We start from the raw sequence: 25,944 nt of genomic DNA, 5'->3' as shown, positions 1-25,944 counted from the left end.
GCTAAAATTTCAACCCTCTCAGTCAAAGTGAGCGTCCCACCAAGAAGCCAGTGCAGAGAGGCTCTGATAAACTGCCCTCGGATTTCTCTAACTCCCACCAGAAAATCATTATCTCCATACCCAAAAATAGGCCACTGGAAACTCTGCTACGGCAAAATCACTAATTCATAAGGTGAAAGAAGTTCTCATGTCACGAGCCTCTGACTTCCACGCGGCTCTTTATGACACAGCCACCTCAGCTGTTTGTCAGGGAAAGAACACAGCGATTTGTGAGGACTGGCTCCAACGCTGCTCCTTAACGGCAGCTGTGAAAAGCCCTTATTTTAACCAAAACAACTCGAGTGGAATGGGTTGGGACGTGGAAACAGCCAGGAGTCAGAATTCCAAGCGCTGACGAACTTTTGTACTTCAAACCTCATGTATAAACACCTCACGGTGCAGCAGAAGGAAAGCAACATCTGCAAGTGACGTGTGGAGTTATGGTAGCAGTTTCAGTGAGCAATTCATTTGCCAGCCCTGCCCTGAAATGGTCATTTTAGAATCGCTTAGGTCGGATACGTGTAACAGGGACATCCTGAAGATAAAAGCAACCTAAAAATAATGCTGGAGGTGTGGAGAAAAGCGACTTATAGATGCTTCCCGCAGGAGAACACAGGCTGGTGTTTGCTCTGTTCCACCCCATCCACGTGCAACATCACTAAAGGACAGCTCTGTGATGCTTAAAAATTTAAATGGCACCTCCGGGAATACGCTCTGGAGTTAGGATGCCGCTTTATTGGTTAAAAAAAGAGAAGAAAACAAGTCCCACTTCGCAGCAACAACTAAGATCTTGTGAAATTTTGCTCATCAGTGCTCCCCTGGCCTGGACCAGAGGAGTTTTCCTGCCGTCCTCAGAGGGGGATCACACTGCAGCTCAGCTCAGCACCACACACAAAGCGTAAGGAGAGCATCGCCTTCAGGAGGAAACGCCACCGCGCAGCCACCGGTGCAGCAGCTGAGCTAATCCAGGTGCTAAGGCCACTGGTTATTTCCCAGTAATGCCATACCATTACAATTCATTCTTTTTATGTTTCTAGAAGAAATCAGCTTTTAATAATGTTCCTTCGTGCACGGTTCTCTCAGTTTATTCCATCGATGAGTCCTCACAAACAGTAACCCAAGGAAGAGATCCAGGTGCTCACAGCAGCACTGTTTTACTAAGAAATCACTCAGCCCCGTGCTTTCACCAGGTAATAAAAAACTAATTAATGGATTTTATTCAGAGCACCTGTTGACAGTTGAAGGAACAGCATGTGTGCTTTACAAGGAAGCACAGATAGAACAAGTCCTTATTCAGCTGGAATCATCTGTTCCAGTTAAATCTTAATGCATACGCTAATTTTCCCTTGGATAGATTTTGGGTCAGTATCGTTTGGCCTCCCGTTCTCCCAGTAAATGCTGTGAGTATTTTCAGGGTGGGTGATCCTTCTGAAGGGCTGGGCAGCTCTAGAGCAGCTAATCCAGAGAGGCTGGGGAAGCTCAGCCCTTGAAGATGCAGGTGGCCAAACCAACAGCTGGCCTGACTGACTGTGGCTCACCCAGTACATCCAGCAGGAGGCTGGGTTAGACGACTTCATCCTCTAATGAACTCATCCTCATCCTCTTCCTGACACTTCCTACTCCACGTCTTTCATCAAATAAGAAAACGGATGGCATCAAGTGCATCATCTAGGCTTCCCTTAAGCAGAATGGCTTACCGAAGGCCACCAGCAAACTAACCACTGGATTGAGGGGAGAAAACAAAACAGCATGGACAGAACTTACAGAGAGGGCAGAACTAATACCTGCTTCCCCAGGCTGAAAAAGAAAACTGGTAAATTTGATTAACAGAGTCGACTAGAAAAAAAAAAAGCAGTGTTTTGCATAAAGCAATTCAGGGCAGATATATTATTAATAAAGTCCTCCTGAACAAAGAGAACATACATTAAAAAAAAAGACTGAAGAGTAAATAATTGTCAGATACCAAAATTTAGTAGTTTATGAACGTGTAAGACATGCTCTCGAAGAAGCAGCACAATCTTCGTGGCCTGCTTCTCACAGCTGCACAAAATAAAATTCAAAAACAGGTAGGATCATTAGGGAGGTATACAAAAACACCAAGGAATTTTATGTCCTGATGCCTGCATATAGGGATGACAGAGGGAAAACAAACCAAACCAAAACCAAACACAAAGCAAACAACTGCTTTTTTTCTCATTGATTTTTAACTAAGGCAGAGGCCCGGTAAATTATAGCTATAATGAGAAATACAAGGGGAAGGCAATTTATCTTTGACATGCATATCGCTGACATGGACTTTGTTTGATTCTGCTAATTGCGAATATAAACAAGAAATCCTGGAATGCATTTCATCTTTTATGGTGGTTTAGTGTAAAACTGGAGTACGCTGTGACTCATTAAAGAATTTCGTATTGTTAATATATATAAAGTTGTATAGAAGTGGTTATTTTAATCACAGAATAGTGGAATAAGATTAAGTAAATAACAGATAGTCGTTTAGATTCACGTGATGTAAACCTGCTGTACCTACATTTTGTTCAAGCTAACTTTGGTCTTTTTCCAGTAACATGTAATTTGTAGCATGTTTATCTGAACACACTCATTTAATAGTAATTTCAATACATTTTTTTGACTGCTCCAGGATGAAGCAAACAAAAATAATCCAGGAAGCTAACAGAATAAATAAAATACCTAAAACTTTAGTTTTAGGCTTGCGTTCCTGTTTTTTCTACACCAGAAATGGGAGGGATCTACAGAAGTCAGTCAGTCGGTTCTGTGATGAACACAGAACATTCACAGGGTATATAATGAGTGATGTTTGCTACAGCTACCCAGTAGTTACCCCACTTAACTTCCTTTCAAAAGACAGTAAGTAAACCAGAAAAGTGTAATGGAGATCTGGAACATAAACCCAAAAGAGACCACGGAGAAGAGTTACTGAATGTCAGGATGAAGTTGCCTGCTGCTGCATGAACTGAGCTGAAGGCTTGCTGCTGAGAGGAGAATGTCCCACTCTGTCTTACCTGCCATGAATTATTTGCATGCCTGGTCGCTGCTTTGAACTTGACCAGCAAAGGCTCCTATAAAAAGCCAGTGCTTGTGCAAGGAAAAGGCAATGAGAGAGATTTCTCATCATCTTAGGTGTGACATAACAAATCCTCTGGCTAGTTTCATTGTAAAAGGTTTGAATAATTAAGGCATTAAGTAAGGTTAAATCTGCTACTGCTCAGCTTTAAAATCCACATGACAATAGTAAGTAATAAAGAACTATTCATGCCTAGAGCAAAATGTATAGGAAGGATATCAAATTTTCAAGACCAAGCAATATTAGATTTGTAATGACAGAGTGTGTGTTATGGGCATGCAAATGGCACAGCTCAAGTGGACTCCACTAACATCATCAGAAAGATGATAGTCTAGCTCTTCCAAAACAAGAAACCCTTGAAATCTTTGAGTACGGAAGAGTAGCCAAGTCACTGATTTACCACATGCTGTGGCAAAACTGCAATGAAAACGGCGACAGTCATCTCTTTAGATAACCTTACCTGATATAGAGCACTCCACTTTGGTCCACCCGTCGCTGCCAACCAACGGGAACTTGCACTGCTGGTGGCCCTCCGTCCGTGTCCCCTCCGTCACACTCCTTTCCACCATTCATTTTTCTGTTTCTGTTTATGAGTCTTCAAAGATATCAACAGTAAGATGATATCCTTTTACTACATGTCATCATGGCCTCCCAAAGAAGGCCATTCAGTACACCTTTCCCCAAATTGTACAAAGTGCATTGGGAGGCTCCAGCTCAGTTTGAAACCAGGTCCTTAAAAGTGGCCATTTTTGTTAATGAGTCAGTTTCCCATTATAATCCACATTAAATATGCAATGTTTAACTCCTTATATATTCATAAGGATGAACTATATAGATAAAAATTAGTGCTTCCAACTTGGGAAAATCATAATTCACCAATCCTTTGTTACCTGTCAGAAAGGAGAATGGGGAAAAGGAGAATTTCTAGTTCAACAGCATGGCTCCAAGCTTGATGACTAAGATAACTTGTATTTTGTGAAAGCTCGTCTCATTTTTTATAAATATGAGTCAGATCTAATACCTCCAGGTATTATACCCTTTATATGCCACATTCTTTTTGTTTTCTTTTTATCTTCCGTTCATTATCCAAGCTCTCTTCTTGAGTTTCTTTCATGACTCCCTGGCTCCAATAAAGCAGCCTGAAAAATACAGATATAGAAAACACATGAGCCATTTGCACAAGTCTTTCAGCCCAGCTCAGTAACTCGTGAAGATGTATACAGCTGCATCCATTTAAAGAGCTTAGAATCAAAATTTTAAATGTCAATGAAACCATCAAAATAAGGCACACAGAAAAGATACAATCCTGCTCGCAGACTCTATTTATATGAGAATGCAACTCAACTACATCTTAAATGCCAAGACAGCGCAACTGTTATTAAATAGTTAATGCACAGTTTGAATGAATTAAGGGATATATCTCTTAACTGAGTAGTTTCACATATGCTTCTATTCAAAATCATCAACAGATGACTAGCTCGATTAATGCCCTTTGAAAATTGTTTATAAAACCGAATGCATTTAATGTGAAGGAAGCTGCATTAAGGTTGATAATATCAATAAAAATGGAAAAAATGTTACATTTAGTCTAGATGAAAATAATAATTTCTTTAAAAATGTGTATAAGATGGAAAAGTCGGTATCTAGGGATTTGTTAACTTAAATTTAGTATCAGAATCTTCAGGTTTTTCGGCACTGCTCTCAGCATACCTATGAAAATATTTGAGTACCATATGTAATAATTTCCCCCCATATTATTCTGCTTTATGAGCAACTCTTCATTAAGGTGGTTCAGGATTGCACAACCTATGTTATCCCACCAAACAGTTTTTCAAATAGACCAGATGTGACTTAACTCTCCAGATTGGAAGTTTTATTAAGGCAGGCAGACACAGAATTTGCAATTTAAATAGTAAATGTCATAAAAAGCATGTCTACAGCTCAAAAAATAAAATGGCATTGATGACTACTGTAGTAACGATGTTAATGAGTTTTATTTGGAATTGTACATCATTTCTCCCCTCTTCCCACTACTAATGTTATGCTTACATGTAAAAACATAGTAAATGTTACTATAGACCCGATGGATTTTAATAAGCAAAGTTTTCTGAGATAGAAGTGGAGCATTAAGACTGAGGATCCCACAGCATTTCTGCAACAACAGTACCAACAACGTGCTACGCCAGCGTGTAACAGCAGCTCCTCCCTTCCAGACCACTAGAGGAAGGCCCCAGAGACATAAATATGGTCCTTGAAAACGTTCTCCTAAGTACACTTAACACAGGACGCGCACTTTAGATGTGCTACTTATAAATGCAACTTTCAGAAGGCAACATTAAAAAAAAAAAAGACATTTTCAAAACTGGTGTGGAGTAGGAAGGAGCCAGCTCCCATATCCCCTTGGTTAAGGTGCTGAGATCTGCAGACAGAACCACGACAGATGCCCAAAGGATTCAGGATGTTCTGCCCCCAGCAATCCCTGCAGCTCTTCCACCCAACACCGCAGTGGAGCTCCCCACGGACGGGGCACAGGGGAGCAGGTACAAGGTCGGGAAGGACGGAGCCAAGGGCACACACACCACCGTGCTCTCTCACAGGAGAACAACACATCCTTTAACCTTCAGACCTGGTCAACAGAAATGGGACTGGGGAAGCCCCTGGCAGGAGATCGAGCTTCTTGAGTCCCGTCAGGTTTTCAGTTTGGAAGTTTTGCTTTGCCTACCTGATCGGTTTTGTCCTGATTAAGGAAGTAACAGACGATGCTTCACCACGAACAAGGCAGAAGTTATGTTTTAGTTTCAGCACTATTGCTGAACGGTGCATTGGCAGTTCTATTACGGGTCCTGTGTAAGGCTAAAATAGGTAAATAACCTCCCTGTGTTTTTATTCAGAATTAATTTTCAATAATGTGGTAAAATCTGAATCAGAAAATACCTATGTAAAATACTGGAAGCACTGCGGAGAGGGCTGCTAATCTCTTAGCCCAGTCTTACCGTGGCTCACGTCGCTATTTAGGGCAATTACATCGGATCCATTACGAGAAAATAATAGCCATCAATCCCTTTTTTTGCACAAGCAGCAAAAGACACTTTGAAGTAACCTTATATTTCTCCTGGTTCCGCAACGCCCTGCACCAGCTAACATCCCATTCTATCACCCCCGTAATGCTTATCATCATCTAATCAGATAAACCCTTTTTCTGTACCGCATGCGGCTTGAAATCGTACCAAAAGAATCCACATTACTGCCTCTTCTGTGGAAAATATTCGACTGTTTTGACTCAGTACAGTGGACGGGAATAAAATGGCTGCTTCAATCACACGCCTTCAGTCAAAGTCTGGTGTTTGTGTGGCTTTTTCCTGAGACTAAAAAACTGTGAACTATCGCAAGACCCGAGTGATGTACAACAAAAAAACGAAGCAGTTGTGCTCCGTGAGGACCCACCGGTGCGGCTGCGTGCGGTGAATGACAGAAAGGATGTCCAAGGCTCTCTGGAAGCTTCTCAGGAGCACACAGGTGATCGGTAAAGAGGCAGGTTTGATGCATTCGTATGAAAACACTTACAGAAGTGATGTTACTTTGCAGTTCTGCATGGATTTCCACAAACCACCGGCAATAAAATATCAAGTATTGTGACCACTGCGTATTGCTATTAGGTATAGACAGCAAAAATAAGGGATCACCACTGATGTCTTGGTAGAGAAATCCTTCACTAACCCTCGTATGGTACTTTATTCAGCTGCATATAATGAAAGAGAAGTTAAGCACAGCACAGACTTCTGCCAAATGAGTTAATCCACCTCTCTCCAGATCTGAGTTAACAGACACCCTTCGCATCTTCCTGACAGCTGGTTATCAGCCAGAGGAAATGGAGCTAAGGAAGATGGCAGTGAAAGAGCAGGAGAGTCACACCAAGTAGTCTGGGTCTGGCTCTTGTTCACCCTAGCGCTGGCTCGGGCTGGTGGTGTGACACGTTTTATACCATGAGGCAGCCCAGACAAGGAGCTGCAGTGTAAGAGGACAGCCACAGGGCAGTGGCACTGCTCAGCTGGGCTGGGCAAACCATCGCCACTAAAAACAGATGCTTTAATCCTAGTAGGGATCAGCACGGCTGGGGATGCTCTGACAAACAGAACATCCCTTTGACTACTCACACCTTTCCATTTCTTACCAGGCCAGTCTTCCAACCAAGCTGCAGAAAACCGGTCTCCTCCGAGGTACCATTTTCCTTCTCGCTGTCAGAGTGCTCCAGCCGAAGTACTTCGGATTGCTTTAGAAAGTATTTGGACTTTGGAGCAGATCCCAAGTATTTTGGACGCTGGATTCTAGCCAAAGGGCTGATTTTCATCAACCCATGTAATAAATACCTCTTCTCTGTAATCTCGTAACAGCTCCAGACAACTCGTGTTATCTCACCACGAGGAGCACAACTTTCCACATCTAAATCAATTACTCCTTTTTTTCTGTGCGCCAAGACATGCCTTTCAGATTTGTTTTGCAGTCCACTTTCATTACAATATGCTTCAAAATATTTCCTTGCAGAACTGTGTAAAACGACACCAAATTGTTTCCCCAGTCCAGCCCCCCAAGCCCCTTCCCCCATGAGAAATTTCCCCTTAATTTTCATACACAAAAAGTATGTTTTCGGTTTTTAATGCAACTGTCTCACTTTTTAGCGCGTTGAGCTTTAGGAAGCCTCTTTGCACACTCAGCTGAAAATACTCAACAATTTTTTAGTCAAGTGGTGAAACAGAAAACTTGGTACAATGTGAAGCAAGCTTAAATTAGATACTAATAGCCTGGATTCAGATCTATCACATATGATATGAATACCAATATAACATTTCCTTTATTAATAAGTGGATGTAAAACCAGTAAATCAAACTCTGACAGCCTAATATTGCAAAAAATGCTCCATAACTTTTTTCTTAAATGACCCTTTAAGCAAGCTTAACAATTCCATGTATTACAGAGAAAGGCTATTTAGAGGTCCCTGACAAATGAATACCTCTCTGAGGTGCCCAAACCAAGTGCTTGCTCACGACAGGTTTTGGGTATAAAGTTTTGCAAACAACTACAATATCCACAAAACATACTGCTTATAAACACAAACACCAAATATCTCATTTCCCAGGCTTTCCTTTCTATTCTTCTGTAGAAAAACCTACAAAATACGTTCAGAATTGGAAATGCCTCACCTCACAGTCTTGGGGTTTTAGAACTACCAGGAGTTTTTAGCTTCTTAAAAAGCATTGTTTTCAAACTATGCAGGGTTAAAATGAGGTTTTATTTAGTTATCGTTTGCTAATTACTGATCTGTTTAAGTCTATCAAAGGCATTAGGATTCTCGTGTGTCATTTAATTAGGTACAAATGTTTCATCACTTTTTGAGAATGTTTTTACATTTTGAAAAGAAGCTTTCTCTTGGCTAATTAGAATTTAATACTTTATGAAGCTCTATTTTTTTATGTGAGTGACTCAACAAACAAATGTACCTTATGTAGAAAGGAAACCTTTCTTCCTTCAATCTTGTCTTTTTGTATCGGTACCTAGGTCTGTAACACTGCAGTATACGTGATATATTCTGGCCTCTGACTTGGGAAAGGTACCTTCATCTTACTCACAAATGGAGTTCCATTGAAGCTACCAGAAAATCGTTTTACACTGAATGACTTAATTGAAATGATGCATTTTAAATTGCCCTGGTGCTGAATCTGTTGCTACCATCCAACTACCTTTGGTAAAATGGTATCTGAGCTTTAAGGACGGCTTCATCGCGTGCTCCAACAAGGCTTAAGTAATCCTAGCTTATGCTAGTGCTGAGGCTGTACATTTTTTTAGGGTTAACCACTCTAGAACATGACACCTAGTTGGATGGATTCCCTCATAAATAGCAAATATCTTCCAAAGCCCAGACCACTGCACTTGCATCCCCAGTCAACGAGCTTTACCAGACTTGCTGACCTGCACATGGACACGCACAGCCCTGCCGGGTTTGCTTCCTTACACTGCCAGAGCTGATGATCAAAGCAGCCCCTTCAGGCCTACTACCTAGGGATCTACAGGAAAAAAACAATTTCCTGCTGTATCATGGACAAATGGGAAGGGTTCTCATGGAGAAAGCGTGACGTATGTTCATGGTTCTAGCTGATCATGAACGGCACACGACATGAGCCTTTTTCTTTGGAGTATTTGGGACCAGCACGCTGTTAACTCCCCAGAAGCTGTAGCCCTTGCACAGAGAGATATCCGTGCTGCCAGGGCTCAGAGTGCAGGTAAAATGGTGAATCCACTGAGCTGTAACATACCTCAGCTTCTGAGGGTTAGCTGTGCCATTAGAGTTGTCCAAGGCAACAGCTGAATTGGCTAGGAGCACAATTCTTTTAGCATCCATTATTTAGTGCGAGTGTAACAACAAAACCTGAAACTTTCTCAAGGTGTACCTGCCTTTGAGCACATCTCTTGGTGTAACTCCTGGAGCTGGGAGCTGAGGCTTTCACTTCCACTGGAAGCAGGAGAAAGCAGGTCCTGTCGAGGGAGGGGTGACTTTCTTTGCCTTACACGTGTATCTAGCAGCTCGGAAAGCATTTCAACAAAAAAGCAAAACTGAGCTACAAGACAATCAAAGAAGATGGCTGGCAACAGAACGATTTTCTTTTCAAACCTCGGCTCTGCCTATTCAAGAAGAACTTAATAAATACAATGGGCACTTAATAGAGCCTAGACAAAGATACAGCAGTCATAATGCTTTCAGGCCTTCCACCACATTAATTTCTTTCTCTACAAGCGAAATAGGTCAGAACTGGGTGCACGTGAGATAGTCCTACTTCACTGTCAAAATAATGTAAGCATTCACATTTTTTTTATTTCTAAAATTAAAACTAATATCGGGTATGAACACAAGCAATACAAAATAGCCCAGTTATTCAGAAGAGGAGTATTATCACGTCACCACCACCAACAAAAACTTCTTAGGGAATATCACGAAGCAGAATATTACTAACCTATATGCTAATAGGAGAAAGGGAAGAAATATTATTACAGCAGTCCATTTTGCCACTCTACAGAGGAACTTGTATAATGAAAAACACTGTCCAGCTTCAGCAAGTATAAATCCAGAAAAAGTAAACCCAGATTCAATTTTTGGGGTGACATGATGGGACCAAAAGTCATTCATACATTTACTTCCCAGTGGTTGGTTTCGATGCGCAGCCATACAGCTCCAGCTATCCCAATCAAACCAGTTACTTCTCTATATTCTGAAGCAAGGCAACAAGTGAAAGAGAGGACTTGCACGGCATGGTTCCTGACTGAGGATTTTAAAGGACTAAGCAATCTATCGTGTAAAGAGAAATCACACTATCAGAACTATTTTTCTGAACAGCTTTTCTTCAGCCCTTTTTCTTCTCTCTTCACACACACACTTAACATATCGGTTTTGCAACCGTGAACACCATTTTTTGGGGTCCCCTTTTTGCTTTATTTGGAAAAGAATTTCTCTCTCCAAACCTATCTTGCCACAGAAAAGTCAGAGTGTACAATATTTTGATTTTGTCAATGCAATTCTTCTCCAGCTTTTAGTATTTTGGAATCTTTCATGCTTATAACGCAGACATTTTTCTACGCTGGCTGACATCCTGCTAGCTCCCTACAAACTATTAAGCTCTAGAAAAGTCTAGCACGGAAGGTGAGCAGCATAACAGGCCTCAAGACAAGAAAAAAGATGACTTCAAATGTGTCTACAAATGAGAATTCAGACCTTTCAAGACCAACTGCCACAACAAAATAGGATATTAAAATAGAAAAATGTGCTCTGTCACAGCGGGATCTCTCTCACTAACATGATGCACATTCATTAGAAAATTACTGCTGCAGACATTTTCATTTGCCATACAAAATAATATGGAATTTAAAACTAACAAACTCAAAGCTCTAATGACAGCACATTGATTATTATCAAATGATAGAGCTACAAATATTTTAACGTTTCTGGCCAAAGTTAAAATCACTTCAAAAGAAGATCTGAGAACATGAACAACAAACAACTTTGTTCTTTCCATCTCCTTGTTTTAGGATTCAAAATAATCTGAAGTTATTACATATATTTTTATAACAGTTTTTATAATGAAGATTACGTGAGTTTCAGGAACATCTGATACAGAACATTCATAGGCTATTTAAAATAAAATCAGAAAATAAGCAGGTAATAAATGTAAGTTCAGTTCTAGTTGATAGCTTTGCTATACGTTATTTATTTACTGCTTTCTAGGGAAATAGGCATCTATAAAAAAGTTAATTAAAAAAAATATATTTAAAAATAAACATTTCAAATCCTGAACATGAAAATTCAAATTGATTTTTAGATTTGCCATCAAAAAAAAAAAAAAAGGGAAAAAATATGACTGCTGAAAATATGGTGAAAGACTTTGAGCTGCTGGCACAATAATTATCCAGATTAGCCCCAATCTCCAGTGACTGTGCAATGTGACATCAAAAATGCAGCGATAAATGGTAAAAATGAAAATTAGACTCCCATATCTTAAATGCAGCGGTTTCAATAAACTAGATAAACTTACTTTGTATTAGACACTTGAAGTTCAGGACACAGCAATATTTAAATCAGCTGAATAATTCAGACCAAGTTTCTTGCAAGAGAATGTCAGAACATAGTAGGATTGCAAATTAAACCTGTAAATTATGCTTTTGTTTCCAAGTAGTAAGTCAGATGACTGCACTATTTTTAGACACATGGAATTTTTCTCCAAATGCCATTTTTAAAATTGTTTACTGAAGTATGAATCTCTACTCAGCAATTTCCCTCATGAAAACACTCTTAAGATATTAAAAAAATATGATAGCATAAAAATCAGCTATTCTGACACCTTAATGCAAACTACAGCATTATCTGGCATAAACATAATAGCGCCTGAAAGCTTCGGCTGCCTCTCTGAAATCTGGTGTGCTACAAACCTGTACGATTTGATATATGAATCTCCTTCTAGCATTAGTGGATTATTACTCACTGTCTTTCAATGATATACTAATTGAATGTGTAAGTATTTGGAGAATTTGGCCCCACTGTTTTATTTATGAGATAGACAGTATTAAAAGACTTCCTCTGTTTTCTAAAAGAGCACTCAGAAGTTTAAGGATATTTACAGAAAAAAATAGTGGGTGATTTTAATCCTTTTAAATGCTTTCGCTCCATGAAAATTGTGACAAATATTTCTCTATTGATATACAAGAGGTGCATTAATTATAAGCTTAATAATTTTGAAGTGAATCTCTATGAAGATTTGTGTACATGACCTTTCCTTATATAGCTTCTTTTTCTACATACGCTAGTCTGAGTCAACGCTTTCACGACTGCACCACTCAATTTAAAAATACACTTTCTTACCCTAATATTAAAACCTTACATGTGGTTTGTTATCTAATAAATATGAATTAATACAAATTTGAAGTACTTTTTAATATACTAATATACAGAAAGATACAGGATTTTTTTTTTTAATAAAAGCAAGCCTGACCTTTTTCCTCATTAAGCATTAGATTTAAGGTGGATATGATCATCTTGTTCACTCCAAGCTGAAAACAAAGAACCAGTTGAAGGTGCAGATAAGCTATATGGTCCTCCTGTGATGCTCAGAGTTCAGTGTTAAATGAGTCTTTGTCATTCCTTCAACTTTACAAACATCTAATTGGAGAGGTTTCTTTGAAATTCTGCAATGAAGACCTGATTGCACTTTGCATTTTGTGCACAGTTCCAGAAAACCCACCATAAGCATAGAAAAGATAAACAAATGTTTAAGAAAACATTAATATACAACTTCATTTTTTTCTTTCATAAAGCACTCTATTAAAGTTCACTTTGTATTTCAGCAACAGTGTGCACATGCCATTAGTTTCCAGTAATATTTTGTATTTTGTGACTCAAAAACCTCTTTCCTGTCTTGCTGTCCCGGGGAGAGATGGGAACACCCCGTATCTGTGTCTATCCTCTCCAGGCTGCTCTGTTAGGGATTCTGACTCATAGGCTTACCATCCCCTACGCTCAGATTTACATTTAAGAATGGCAAGGTATATTTAGCCTGCTAAGATGAGCCAAGTATCAACATCTTAATGTCTGTATATTTTTTGGTTGAAATTTTACAGAACAATTATCAGACGTATTCACGCTGACACCTTAATAAGGATAAATTGCATTATCCCATTAACTGTGAAGACCAGTCTGGCTCCTAGAAAACGAGACATTTGTTTTTATGATAATAAAAAGCATTCAATTCTATTCTCTACTTAGTACAGGTGTCGTGAAAACTTTCCAAGCAAGAGTTTTGCCATTGCATTATGCTAAAATCTAGATTTTAGACACTTTAGGACGCCGAGATGGGGAACATGCAGCTTCTAGGTTGCCAGGCTGTAACCTGCGACAAAAGTCTGGGCATTGTCAGTAAGTGTCTAAAGGACCTTACTTTAGGCACAACAGACGTTTGGCCTTCTAAAAGCAAATTCTTGTGCTGCTGCTGAAAACCTTTGGCTATGTGGACTTGTATCAACAAAAGCCACTATGCTGTGCCTCTACAAAAGGATATTAGACTGTCGAGCATACTTCATGTAAGAGGTTTTTCCATAAACACCCTCCTTCCCCCTCCGCAAAACCATAGTGAGTGGTTTAGGTACTGAACAGAACCTCAAAGGCTTCCTGGAAGCACGATTACTCACCAGTCCCAAACAGTTAAACACTACAAAAGACGGGTGTTGCATCTCTTCCCAATATCATTAGGTTTAGGGCAGAGCAAGATACGAGGCAAGGATGCTCTGCCCTCCCTGCCAGCTATCCAGGGCTCACTTGGTGCACTACAAAGCCGGATTTTACTACACGTACAATAAACTGCACAAACCCTAAGCTAGACAAAAAAAAAAAAAAGGTTTCAGTCTCTTCAGGAGGATCTAAACAAAAGGGTGAATCACATTCAGGCTTGAGAAGAGCACTGCGCCAGCTCATCAAAGCAGAGCAAACAAAAAGGAGGGTGAAGGACCCCAGGCAGCCAGAATTCAAAACCACGTGTCCCCGTAAGGATGCTCTACACCCAGGAGTTTGAGAGCAAATCTCCATTAAAGATGAGAATCCAGAAAGTGCACTGCTTCATCCCAAACAGAGGGCAGCGTGTTGTGTCAGATCCCAAGTTAGAACTCAAGCAGGCCTTTATCCTCTGAATAAGCTTGAAAAATGTTCAAAGTCTGTGGAAACGCAGAAGGCGGGTCCATAACATAGGTATTTAACATATTCTGGCATCATCCTCCAAAAAGGGAGCTACTGGAAGGCATGTAGGCAAAGAATTCTTTAGTCAGCTCTTAATTACAACATGTTTAGACCTTGATTAAAAGAATTTCATTTGGTAACATAAATATATTCTGTCACACAAATAAACCCAACCCATCTATAAACAAACAAAGCCATCAGCATCACGAGCAAAAGCCACGAACTCTTGGCAGAAAAATCTAAGAAACGTGAATTTCAAGCTGCAGAGAGCTTCCAGCGTTTTAAAAAATGTCTTTATTTCTTACGAGACGCTTGGGCACACTATCTCAGTGGCAGCTTGAATTCAAGGAAATGAATGACAACCACTGAAGGGTTGCTGAACCTCAATTTCAGTCTGTTTTAAATATGGACTTTTCAAAGCATTTTATCGAAGAAAAACTTTTTTTTTCTTTCTTAAAAGTGCTGTAAGTAAATACCGTGAATACCATATACCTTAAACTATGTAACTTAAAGCAGATTTTCTGTAATAGAAGAAGTTCTCAGGAAAATAAACCAAATCTCATTCCACAATCAAGTCAACAGAACTGCAGAAACTGAGCATCTTGGGTGAGCAAACCTGGTCAGCCCAGTGGCAGTGAATGAAGGTCACACTTCCCAAGATCACCTCCAAAAGCTGCTTCGTTAGGCATTAAAAAAAAAATCCAGTCAGGTTTCATGGAAGCTATAGGCAAAGTATCTCAGTTTTTCACCCATATTTGCAGTCAGGTATGAGGTAAAAAAGAAAATGTTGGACTGTTTTATCTCTATGCCTAGTCTAAATAAAGCCTTGGTGCAAATTATTATTATTATTTTTAAATCTACAGAGCAACTGCTACCATTGCTTTTATAAAACTCTTATTTTATTTTATTTTTTAAGCCTTTTGTCCAGGGTTCTTTCTATTTTCTTCCTACAACAAACCAATCTAATTCTTTCTGCTTCTTTTTATCAGTCCTGCTTTCGAGATTTGCCACTGGTTTGTTGCTCTGCTTTGCCTTCTTCTAACAAATAGAAATTTTCTTTAAAGGGCTGTGTTCAGTACTGCAAAATATATTCTAACATTTCACTGACGGTGAATACTTGCAGAGCCTCATGTATGACTTGTTTGTAAAAATTCCCAGCATTTTAGGAATGACTATTTGTGATCTTTGTTTTTTTCCAAGCTCTCCAATCAACTTTCTCTTGTCGAGGGAACATACAACAGAAATTCAGAAGTTTTTTAAAAAAGGTATTATTGTTAAAGCCTTTTTTGAAGCAAAACATTAGTGCAGAAAAGTAAAAGACATTTTTAAGGAGCGAAGGAGTCATTATGGAAGGACATGCTCAAGACGAGATGAAGGAAGACTTCATTGCAGCCTTCAAACTCAACTCAAACTCAACTCAAACCTGGAGACGTGCAAATCTCAAGTTGACAAAGCTCGGGGGAACCCTTTTGAAGTTGGCCCTGCTCTGAGCAGGGCTGGATCTGATGACCTCAGTGGCATGAAGTCTAGCTCTCAGTACCTGGACACGTGTCCTAGGAAATATTCCACGAAATCTTAAAGCCTGCTTTCAAGAATTTATAGTATTAAGTATTTAAGCCAGGAAAAAAACCAAGTATGTCTGAATATAGCCACAATGTTATATTCCAGAGATACAATTTAAGGAAAGAAAGAAAAGAAAAAGGAACAAAATATCAATAGGTCTTCAAATTTTCACAAAATCCGACCTAAGAAGATTGCTCTTCTGTTAGATTCTGCTACTGAACGGGACAGCTCTCTAAAACAAATAGAGATTCAAAATGAGTCGTGAACATCAAGTATTCTGTGTGAATACTGCACATATTGGTTCAGAGACGATCAGACAGAATTCTGTATTTTCTCTGAAGAAGAAATCACTGATAAGAATGAAAATGCAGCCATGTGTTTAAAAAACTTATTTTGAAGCAATGGGTACGGTACAGACACTACCCTGACTCTTTAAGATATCCAAACAATCTCTTGTAGATTAACAGAACTTTATTTTAAAAGAAAAACATACATATTTCTTCAAGTGGGGCACTTCAGATTAGGGATCTCTTCAGTCTTTTCTGGAGGGATTTAAAAAAGCTTTGGAGCAATCTTAAAGCTATGGAATTAGCCTGTTATTTATAGCTCAGTTTCCTAGTGTGTTCTTTGAGCTTCCCAGGACGTTCTTTTTCTCCATCTGCTGGTTGTTGACATGGTATAACCTTATATTTTGATTATGAAAATGTATAAGAACAAGCACATTTCATTTTACATTTCACTGTAAAGTTCAGGCTTCATCTCAGGGCAAAGCAGCTCCACTCTGCTACTACAATATAATCTAGGTCAAGAATGGTGCTGAATATTTTCTGATACAAATAAATGGAATTCTAATGTTTAATTATGTCAAAATATATTACTACTAATTATGACTAGTAGTCCACATGCATCACGCTGCCACAAAATGATTTTCTTACCATTAAAACACTGTACTTCATATGCTGTTTCAATAAAATCTCTTAAATCTAGGTCAAGAATGCCTTTTTCTTCTTTGTTCTGTTATCACAAAGGTCCACGTATAGGCGCACTATCTCATATACAGATATGAATTGCTAACTTGTTTACTTTTCTACTTCAGCACCATTAAATGTCAAAGACATCTACTGTTCTTTTTTTTTTTTTTTTAACCATTGGCTCATATTTTTTGCATTATATTACTTGACGTACATTTTGTGACAATCTTTACTACCACAGCATAAACCGATCAGAATAAAACCCAAAGTTTCCCGGTTTCAGAAATGCCCCGATTTACTTTGGAATACTTACCTACATTATTCCTCATGGTCTCGCTTCTAGTTACTTCGGGGATATTTAGGCCTCTTACAATTCTCGATGCACTTTCAGCTTTGCTTTAGATATTCTCCTGTTTAATTCTCGATAATGGGCAATGTCCATTGAGGCTGGCTCCTTGTCACAGTACACCCCTCAGCTCAGGAACTCCTGCACCCCACGTTACATCTGTTGAAACAGTACATTATGTAAATTAAAGAATGAAGCAAATGTTTTTATTTCACTTCTCCTGATTGCTTTCTATGGCCTTATCCAATTACTTTGTAGCAAAAATCGAGATAATATTTGCTTTTAAAGAACACCAGGATGGCTCTGACTGGAAATGATATAAAAAGATGCCTTTTACCAAATTACGATGGTTCACTGTCCACAAGAATGGGTAGATATCTATAAAAATGAGTATATGGATTTTTATAATGACAGAACTAGTATGAAACTGTATCATCCAAAGAAGGTCATGTCTTCAGCCAACTGTGCTTGTCCTGATGCATGCTAAAAACCTTCAACAAGTAGGGCAAGAAGTCCCTACTTCTAGGTTATGGAGAGTTACAATATTGCAGCTAATACTGCATGAAAAAAAATAATAAAAAAATGTATATATTCATAAATGCATACATCTAAAAATAAAAAAATGCGGTGATTCTCTTAAAAGTAAGATTGCTCTAAATGGCCATAGCTATGCAAAAGGCTCTACCAGTGTTGTTTACAAGTTACTGCACCAGTACACAGATTCTGGTGAGCTGTAAGAGAACCTGGATTATTACACTAACAAATAAAAGCACTGGGCTGCTGTTGAGCCGTTTCCTCCAGAAACGACACCAGAATGTACCTCCAGTCCCCCACTTGGGCACAGTTGGTTAGGCTCTGAGTGTGACAGCTTCAATTTCTCTGACACTGAAAGGAGTTAACAATCTTTGCAGGACTTTAAGTCAATTAATTAGTTCTTTTAGAGGTGAAATGGATTGGAGCTCATTAGGTTAAAGACATGACCAAGAGTTAATGTTGGCCCTTCCAGTGTTATACCTGAAACACTGAGGACTATGTAAGAGCCTTATTACAGACCAGAAAAACACTTTTAACAAATTCTGAATTGTAGGGGATTTTACACGTCAAAGCATTTATGTGTTTTGAAAAAGTCTTCCATGCACATGGATGCAACACGGCCAATCAATGATTTGTGAATCCTACAGAGTGCCTGGAGAATTTGCTCTGATTTACGAATCACTTAATTGGAATCCCTCTCAAAGACATTTGTCATCACACTAAAGGTCTTGCAAAAAATCTTTTCCCCTAACAGAAAAAAAAAACATTTATACAAAGTGTGTAACCAAAGTTTCAGATAGGCCACACAGACTGGATATAAGCAGGTAAGTCACAGAAAGAGCACTGGCAGCAAGTACCACATACAGCTTTTACTGTGATACTTAAAATATCTTAAAGTTCATAGGCAAATCCATTTTTTGCTGTCTCAGTGATGACTTGGTCTTTAGCTTTTACTGGCATCATTAGTAGCCATAATTTAATTGACTTATCAGTTGATCAACACCTAACGGGGCAAAGTCAGGGCACAACATCTCGTGAAAATAGGTAACAATTTATTTATTTTTTTTCCCAGCATTGCATTTACCAACCCAGTAGAGCATTTAGGGACCAGTTTTATTTTTTCATATGCAAACTAGTTAGAAGGAAAACGATCAACTTCCTAGAGTTCTTCTGTAATGAGTATCATTGTGAAATGAGGGCCCTATAAACTTGTAAATGCATGTTGTACCGAGTTCTTACTGTTCAGATTTCTTAATGATGGGGGCCCCAGACACCTTTCATATTTAAGCACCATCTAGTTAATGCTTCCAAACGTGACAGGGTTTAAATGTTCTTAACACCAAACGTTTTTATTTATCTAGAATGCTAACAAGGTACACCGGTGGTGGCTACGAGGCCAACATCTGCAGTCCAGTCCCTGAGCACCAGGAACCAGATAAAAAGTTATCTTTGAACAATTTGAGACAAAGCCGGCTTTCGTCTCCATCTTCTGCTTCTACAAAGCCTAAAGATAAAGAAAACTGGCAAAAAAAATGACAGCAATTACTTGTTTCCAGATTATCCACTCCATATCTGTTATTAAAATGAAGGATGAATAATAAAACATAATAACAAAATTAATATTGTTGCTATTAGCAAAACAAAGCCTCTTCCCTGTCATTAAAAGGGCTTAAAACAGACAAAGCAGCACAATGTGACTTTATAAAGGCAAGGAATCACAGGGATGTAAATATGTAATGTATGTGACTGGAAAAAGCTACTGAATCTGTGGGTGAGGAACTGGGGCAGTCAATGGGGAGAGCTGCAGTGAAGGAGACACAAAGTCAGACATCGCACAAAAGGAGGAGGATGTCGGGGGACAGACACAAATCTCACAAAGCAGGGAAGGCACGGAGCTTTCTCCTCTGAAGCCTCCACGGGACTCACGTTGTGGGGCTCTCAGCAAAGGGCCCGAGCTGCTGCTGTGAGCTGATCAAGAAACCGAGCGCCAGTGTTTTCTAAATCACTCACAAATTCTAAATCTCGAAATCTGACATATAAATGGCACAATTTAAATGTAATTTCTTCACTAATTTTAGAAATGACCAAGTTTAACTTGTTTCCTCTGTACGTAATTTCCTCTGTATGAAAGCTGCGTGGAGTACTTGAAGCAAACAAACCAGCACCATTTCTTCTTATTCATAACACGAGGGATAAATGCTCTAAGAATTCATGGCTTTGCAACACAGCTAGCTCTTACAGGATCAAAACAAACAGAAAAATGGTAAAACTTTGCATTAAAGAATTTGCACAGAAATATATTTTAGATTAATAATTTTATCTGAAGAATACTATATCCGTAGTAAAACTATGAAATTTAAACACATCGAAAGGTATTGATATGAGATGTTGTTGTAAAGGCCTTCCCTTCAGCATAATCACAGCAAACAATGTAAAACTAATTTACTGGAAACAATTCCAATAGATGGATGAAACAGCCCAACAATGAAACCTATGTCATACCAGGGCTTAAAATAACCCGGTCACGTGGACAGTACTGGAGATTTAAGTAGCATCAGTAAAAGCAGCTTCTAAAAGAGGCCTCAGAAAATCGACAGAAAAGAATTACTAAAATGAATTCAAATAAATTACCTGGTTTTTAACTTATAGTATCTGAATAAAATAGTAACAATTCATTAATTATAAGAATTGTCTGTACTGAACACATGGAAATGTGTAAGCAAAGAAGTAACTCAAGTTTCTGCTGGTTAAAAATTACCTCTAGTATACCTACTTCATTTATAAACCCACTAGCATCAAAGTAATAGTATCACAGACATAGCTAACTAGCTACAGAGAACAGTTTTACAAACACTCAGCGCACATTGCCATGTCTTATATGACCCTCAAAAGGGTCTTATGTGGTGAGTTGAGAGAATTTTTGTGGCTAATTCAACAGGCTCTATATTGCTTTTCCCCTCCTGAAAGTCTTGCTCTCTTTCTCTCTTTATCCAGCCTCTTGATCCTTCTTTGCTTACTAGGAGAAATCAAGTTTTATGATAAAGAATTAAAACAATTATTTGTAAAAATTGTAAGGGATTGATTTATTTTTCTTTTTATTCTGTTAAAAAATGGACACTTGACACTGAATAAAGCACTTAAAGTTCTGGAAATCTGCTATTTAATGTTAAGACAGTGATTGTCACAGACTGTCCTAGCCCTTATTAAATAGTCAGCACTGTGCCATGCATGAAGAGACCAGTTTATTTTTATCATTCAGAGATAAGTATAGGACTTTCACACTGACTGCAATATGTTTATTTTTTCTATTGCATGCATATCCATAACAATAAATTTTCCAGTGAGTTCTCACCAAGTTGCAGGAATCTAATGGTGGATGTATTGCTGGGGAAAAGCCATCTGTTTTTTCAGTGAATGTGCTTTCTCGTTTGCTTCTGAGCTTTCTATTTACATAACAAGTCTGTGATAACAGATTAAAAAAAAATCCTGTCCCCATCTAATCTCTTAAGATACATACAATATTCTTACAACTATGGTATTCGATGTATCTAAAATTAAAGACATTCTACTTTTCATGAAACGAAATGAAAAATGCCCAAAAAATGATCTTCCAGTAAAAGAAACAAACTCAGGAACTTTTCAATTGTGCACTGTCAGGAAAGTGTAGAGAAAAAGAATGGCACTCAGCCAGTTTGCTTTCATTTTTTAAGGTACGTTTTAACTATATGTCTTCCGAAGCAGTCAGCTTGTTTATTGGCTCTCTCTTACTCTCATGCCTTCTTTCCATTTACCCTGTGGTATAACTGAGAAATGTTCCTCCAAAAGAGTGTATCCTAAACCAAAGCCATGGGCTTCATGCTGGAAAAATCTGTCAAAAAGCTTAGAGACTTGGTTACAAGCATCCCATCTGATCCTGCATGATTTCACCTTCCATAATAGCTGGGTTTATTTTGTTAACTGGTGAAGTCACACAAAATGCTATTTAGTAATTGGGTATCCTCTGTAACACCAAAAATGAACGTGACATTAGTAGCAGTGGCACTGCTTGTCAACACCAACACCACCAGATAAACCATGCTGCCTACACCATCAGCCTACTGGAAGCCCAGCATTTCCTCCCGTCACGCCAAAGAACCAAAGAAACAAAGTGTGCAGTACACAAGTACAATGTAAACATGTTTCTTCAGAGGAAAATTGTAACAATTCTAAAATTTCTATCACTGTTTGCTACCCATGCATATGTCACAAGAAGAGAAACAGTAGGAACGAGGGAATCCAGGTACCTCAAATCCGGAAGACTGGTGGAGGAATTCAGCAGATTTTGGTGGGTCTTGACTTTTGGAAAGAATTAGTGAAGTATTGTTTCTTCAAGCCTTTACGTTTCTCTGCCTGTTATGCTGTGATTAAGTCTCTTCTTCCTACAATAAAATAAACCATGTTTTAATAAAACAAGATCTGCAGAAAGACAAAGTACACCTGTACTCAATACAGGCTGCATGGCTTCTCTAACAGACTGCTTCACCACACAAAAACCATGGGGACAGTCACAAAGGCAAACACGGAACAAAATGAGTTAGTTTACATAGGCTCCCTCAGTAGTCAGTGAAGAAAGGTAGAGTCTGAAGTCTGATTCAAAATAAATGAATCTAACCTGGTCTGAAACACACCTGTATTCTCAGATACCCTCTTCACCGACCATAAAATGCAAAACCACAAGAACACACTGGTGTCCAAGGGTAGGGCGGACTGGCTCTATCCTCCAGTGTGTTACGCTTCCACAGAATCTAAAGCTAAAGAAACAGCATCTATGTCATTGCAGAATGGATAAATGGACTTAGTATTTGATGTTCTTGAGGAGATCTACCCCCAAAACTTCAAAAACCTAGAACTGTTAAGACGACAGCAAGTGTTTGTAATTAACATCTTATTTATATACACATATATGCACGCACATGCTCACACATATAAAAATTAACATTAAAATAACAGGGTAGCTTGGATACAATGGAACGTAGATTTCAGATTTGCAGGCATTTTCCTGTTTCTTTTCTTTCCCTACAACAAACACAGCTACAGAGCATTCTGTGACTTGAACGCATGACTGTAAGTCACAAGCTCAGCCTAACCATGGCCATTTACTCAACTTCATTCTTAAAACCAGCATAAAGAGGTGGTGACACTATCTCTGCGTGACTGTGTTTGGACAAACAAGATGGGTCACAGCATCTTCAGGCTTCCCCAGCGCAGATCTGGAAGCTCCATCCACCCATCCTGAAGATCTGGCTTATGTCAGCACCACGGCAGGTGTTGGACACCATCTTTTTTTCCCGATTTTCTTCATTTTCTGGAATGCTGCGGAGCAGGAAATCCCCAGCGGGTAGCTCCTTACCCGTTGGAGGGCTCCGCAAGGCGGCTCCTCCTGCTGCAGATCCTGCTCCCTCTCTTTGCCCGCGACCGATGCTCCAGAGAATCAGATAAGGGAGCCGATTTGTGTATTTCTGCCGGATTAGTCTTAACCTAGATCGGTGCCCTAATCTCTGGGGCTGGAGGCTGGTGCTGGCTGCGGGAAGGAGCCGCACGCAGGGACGGATAGCCAGGGAAATCCGATCCGTTTCCCAAGTCATTTTACTTTAAAATACTGCGCTACTGAGAATGTCTTCTCCTTCCCTGGGCTTCACAGTAGGGCTCTGGTGTATTATTTCATCGTTTAAGTGATAGTTAGCTGTCTGCATATTCCAAATATGTGATCTTAATTCTAAATTTTAACTGTTATCATACCAAGGAGTAGGTAAGGATGCCTAAAAATGTGTTCTGAGTACCTGATGGAAGCCATCCTAAAGCTGCTGGAAATGGATAATCTTGTTTCATTACTGACTAGCGTTCACGTATATTATCCAAATATTTCCTAGACATGGTAGCTGGAGAAAATGAAACTAAAACATAAAACAGATGACCTAAGCAAACAAGAAAGACATCTTTGCACAAGCACATGGCCTGCTACAAGCGTACTGCTCTTTTGTACCAGAGCAAGCTGGCCACGTTAATATAACTTCAAAAATGCACGGGAAGCGCCCAACACCGCAACATGCGAACTGCAAAACATGAGAGCTCCAAGCCGTACAAGAAAAGGCAGATCTTTCGGCGAAGCTAATTTAAAAATTAGCTAAAGCTGTAAGGCTAACATACTAACACGTTTGTTTTCCTTCTGTGATACATCGCTGTAAGGCTAACATGCCAACATATTTGTTTTACGTATGTGATACATAGCTAGAAGGCTGACATACCAACGTTTTTCACAGGTTGGGAATGGTGTCGTTTGAGGGGATGCAGCTTTGAACAGGGAAGATGTAAAAAGGGATACTGTCGAGTTTTTTTTTTTTTTGCTTCCATTTACAGGAAAGAAGAAGAAATGGATTTTTAATTTGCAAGAGGGGAAAATCAGAGACATCAATTTAGTCAATAGTCTCAATCCTTTAAATCCTACAAATCTGATACCTTCATAAAGGAAGTGACAAGCACTAATAATATATCTTACAAATACGAAAAGCCTTATTTTACGAAAAGCCTTGGTTTTGACAGGAAAGGTGCACACTCCTATTCAGAAGCAGCATACATGCAATCTTCACCCGGCAATTTAAAAACCGAACGAAAACAATCAAATTGACAAATAGATCAGTTTCCAACTATGAGGAAAATCACTCCAATGTACAACCTTGGGTAATAAAGAGGTAAGCGGAGTGCAGGCCCGTGTGCCATAGCACTCATCTTACCTAACTGCTGGTTGCTATGGCAAGCATTTGCCCGCATTTTGTACATTAAACAGTAATATGTTTTCTGCTTCCTTCTTCTTGATATTTTGATGAAGTTAATGCTCGAGCTTTGGGCTCGAAAGGTATGAAAACTAAGAGGTTCTCTCAAATAATCATGCAATCCCATTTGTTTTGGCTTTGTGACAACATCTGAGAATTAAATGAATAATTTAAAAATTATTTTCATTCATCTTACACAGCATTTTCAAAACTTGTGATTCGTTTCCATTAGCTACTTTGCATACCTGTTGTACACGCATTTCTATTTTCTAGCCCACAATGGAAATGCAATCTACTTTTCTCCTTCACTGATCTTTAATTTAATATAGAGATAACTGTGAAACTGATGAGAATGGAGACGAGAACCAAAGAATTTTAGTTCTGTGTAACACCAATTTGTGTTTTTCTCCCTTTTGTCTGAAGAATAGTTGTTAGAAATACTAAAAAAAATAATAATTAATCAAAAACTTTACATAGTTATTACTACCATAAACTAACAAGTAACTGAATTAACTGAATGTCTTTCCTTAGTGGTCTCTATCTGAAATACAGAAAGATTTCCCCAGGTAGCAGCGAGCTCTCAGCACCATATCAGTCATTCAGATGAGGAGAGGACAATGTTAATCCACTCTTTTCTTGATCTGCATGGCTAACATGAAGCCTTAATATACAAAATATAACAATCTGGAAGTGAATGCACTTACTAAAATAAGAAGAGAAAAGAGAAATTCAATCCTCTTCCCACCCCAGGGCCTCATGATGGACCAACTGCAAATTCGGACAGCATCCACTGGCAGAAAGCTCCATGACAAACAAACATACATATTTTTGAAGAAGACAAAAATAAAGTTCTTTTCCTTTTGGTAGGAACAGTGTTATCCTCTACCAGTCAGTGTGCAAATTCCCTTCCTCTTTCCCACAAGTGAAAATAAATAATTTGTACATGGCTTAATTTGTCTGGTGCGTCACTTCTCGACATCAGAAACTAATAAAGAGAATTTCCCAACAGGGTCAGTTGTACTGGATTACAACTTTTTAAGCTCTCCCGTACTTCATAACATACATGACATGCAGAAAGAGAGTCCTAGTTGCTTATTTACAAATTGCACAAAGGCCAGTGACAAGTGTTAGAGGCATTCTGCTCCCAGCAGTGCACGTTGCTCTGCAATGCCTGACAGAGGCGATGTGCAGGGCAGACGCCGGCTATCCTGAAGGCAACCAAAGCAGCCTCTGCTCCGGGCTACAGCCTGGCTTTCCTGCTGCCCCTGCTCACGTGCTTCTGTATTGAGCTGGGTTGTCTTCCACAGATAATGGCTAAAGACACACCAGAATAT

The 25,944-nt window shown here is 39.1% G+C and overlaps 1 protein-coding gene across 10 annotated transcripts in view; it reads right to left on the bottom strand.

Moving 5' to 3' along the window:
- MBD5 (methyl-CpG binding domain protein 5) overlaps positions 1-25,944 on the bottom strand; it is a 125,985-nt gene that overhangs the window by 35,797 nt on the left and 64,244 nt on the right. For 5 of the 10 annotated variants that reach the window (XM_084523280.1, XM_084523288.1, XM_084523289.1 and 2 more), the window contains exons 3-5: positions 22,085-22,219; positions 17,235-17,426; positions 3,585-4,263 (exon numbers count right to left, since the gene is read on the bottom strand). In XM_084523280.1, coding sequence (XP_084379406.1) covers positions 3,585-3,697 — 113 coding nt within the window. In that variant the 5' untranslated portion in view covers positions 3,698-4,263; positions 17,235-17,426; positions 22,085-22,219. Of the gene's footprint in view, positions 1-3,584; positions 4,264-17,234; positions 17,427-22,084; positions 22,220-22,945; positions 23,154-25,944 lie in introns of all 10 variants that reach the window. The other 5 variants (XM_084523284.1, XM_084523283.1, XM_084523285.1 and 2 more) reach the window with 5 other exon arrangements.

This window comes from Aythya ferina (genome assembly GCF_964211825.1).
Source record: "Aythya ferina genome assembly, chromosome: 6".
Lineage (NCBI taxonomy): Eukaryota > Metazoa > Chordata > Aves > Anseriformes > Anatidae > Aythya > Aythya ferina.
This window is presented reverse-complemented; position numbering and strand designations above follow the sequence as displayed.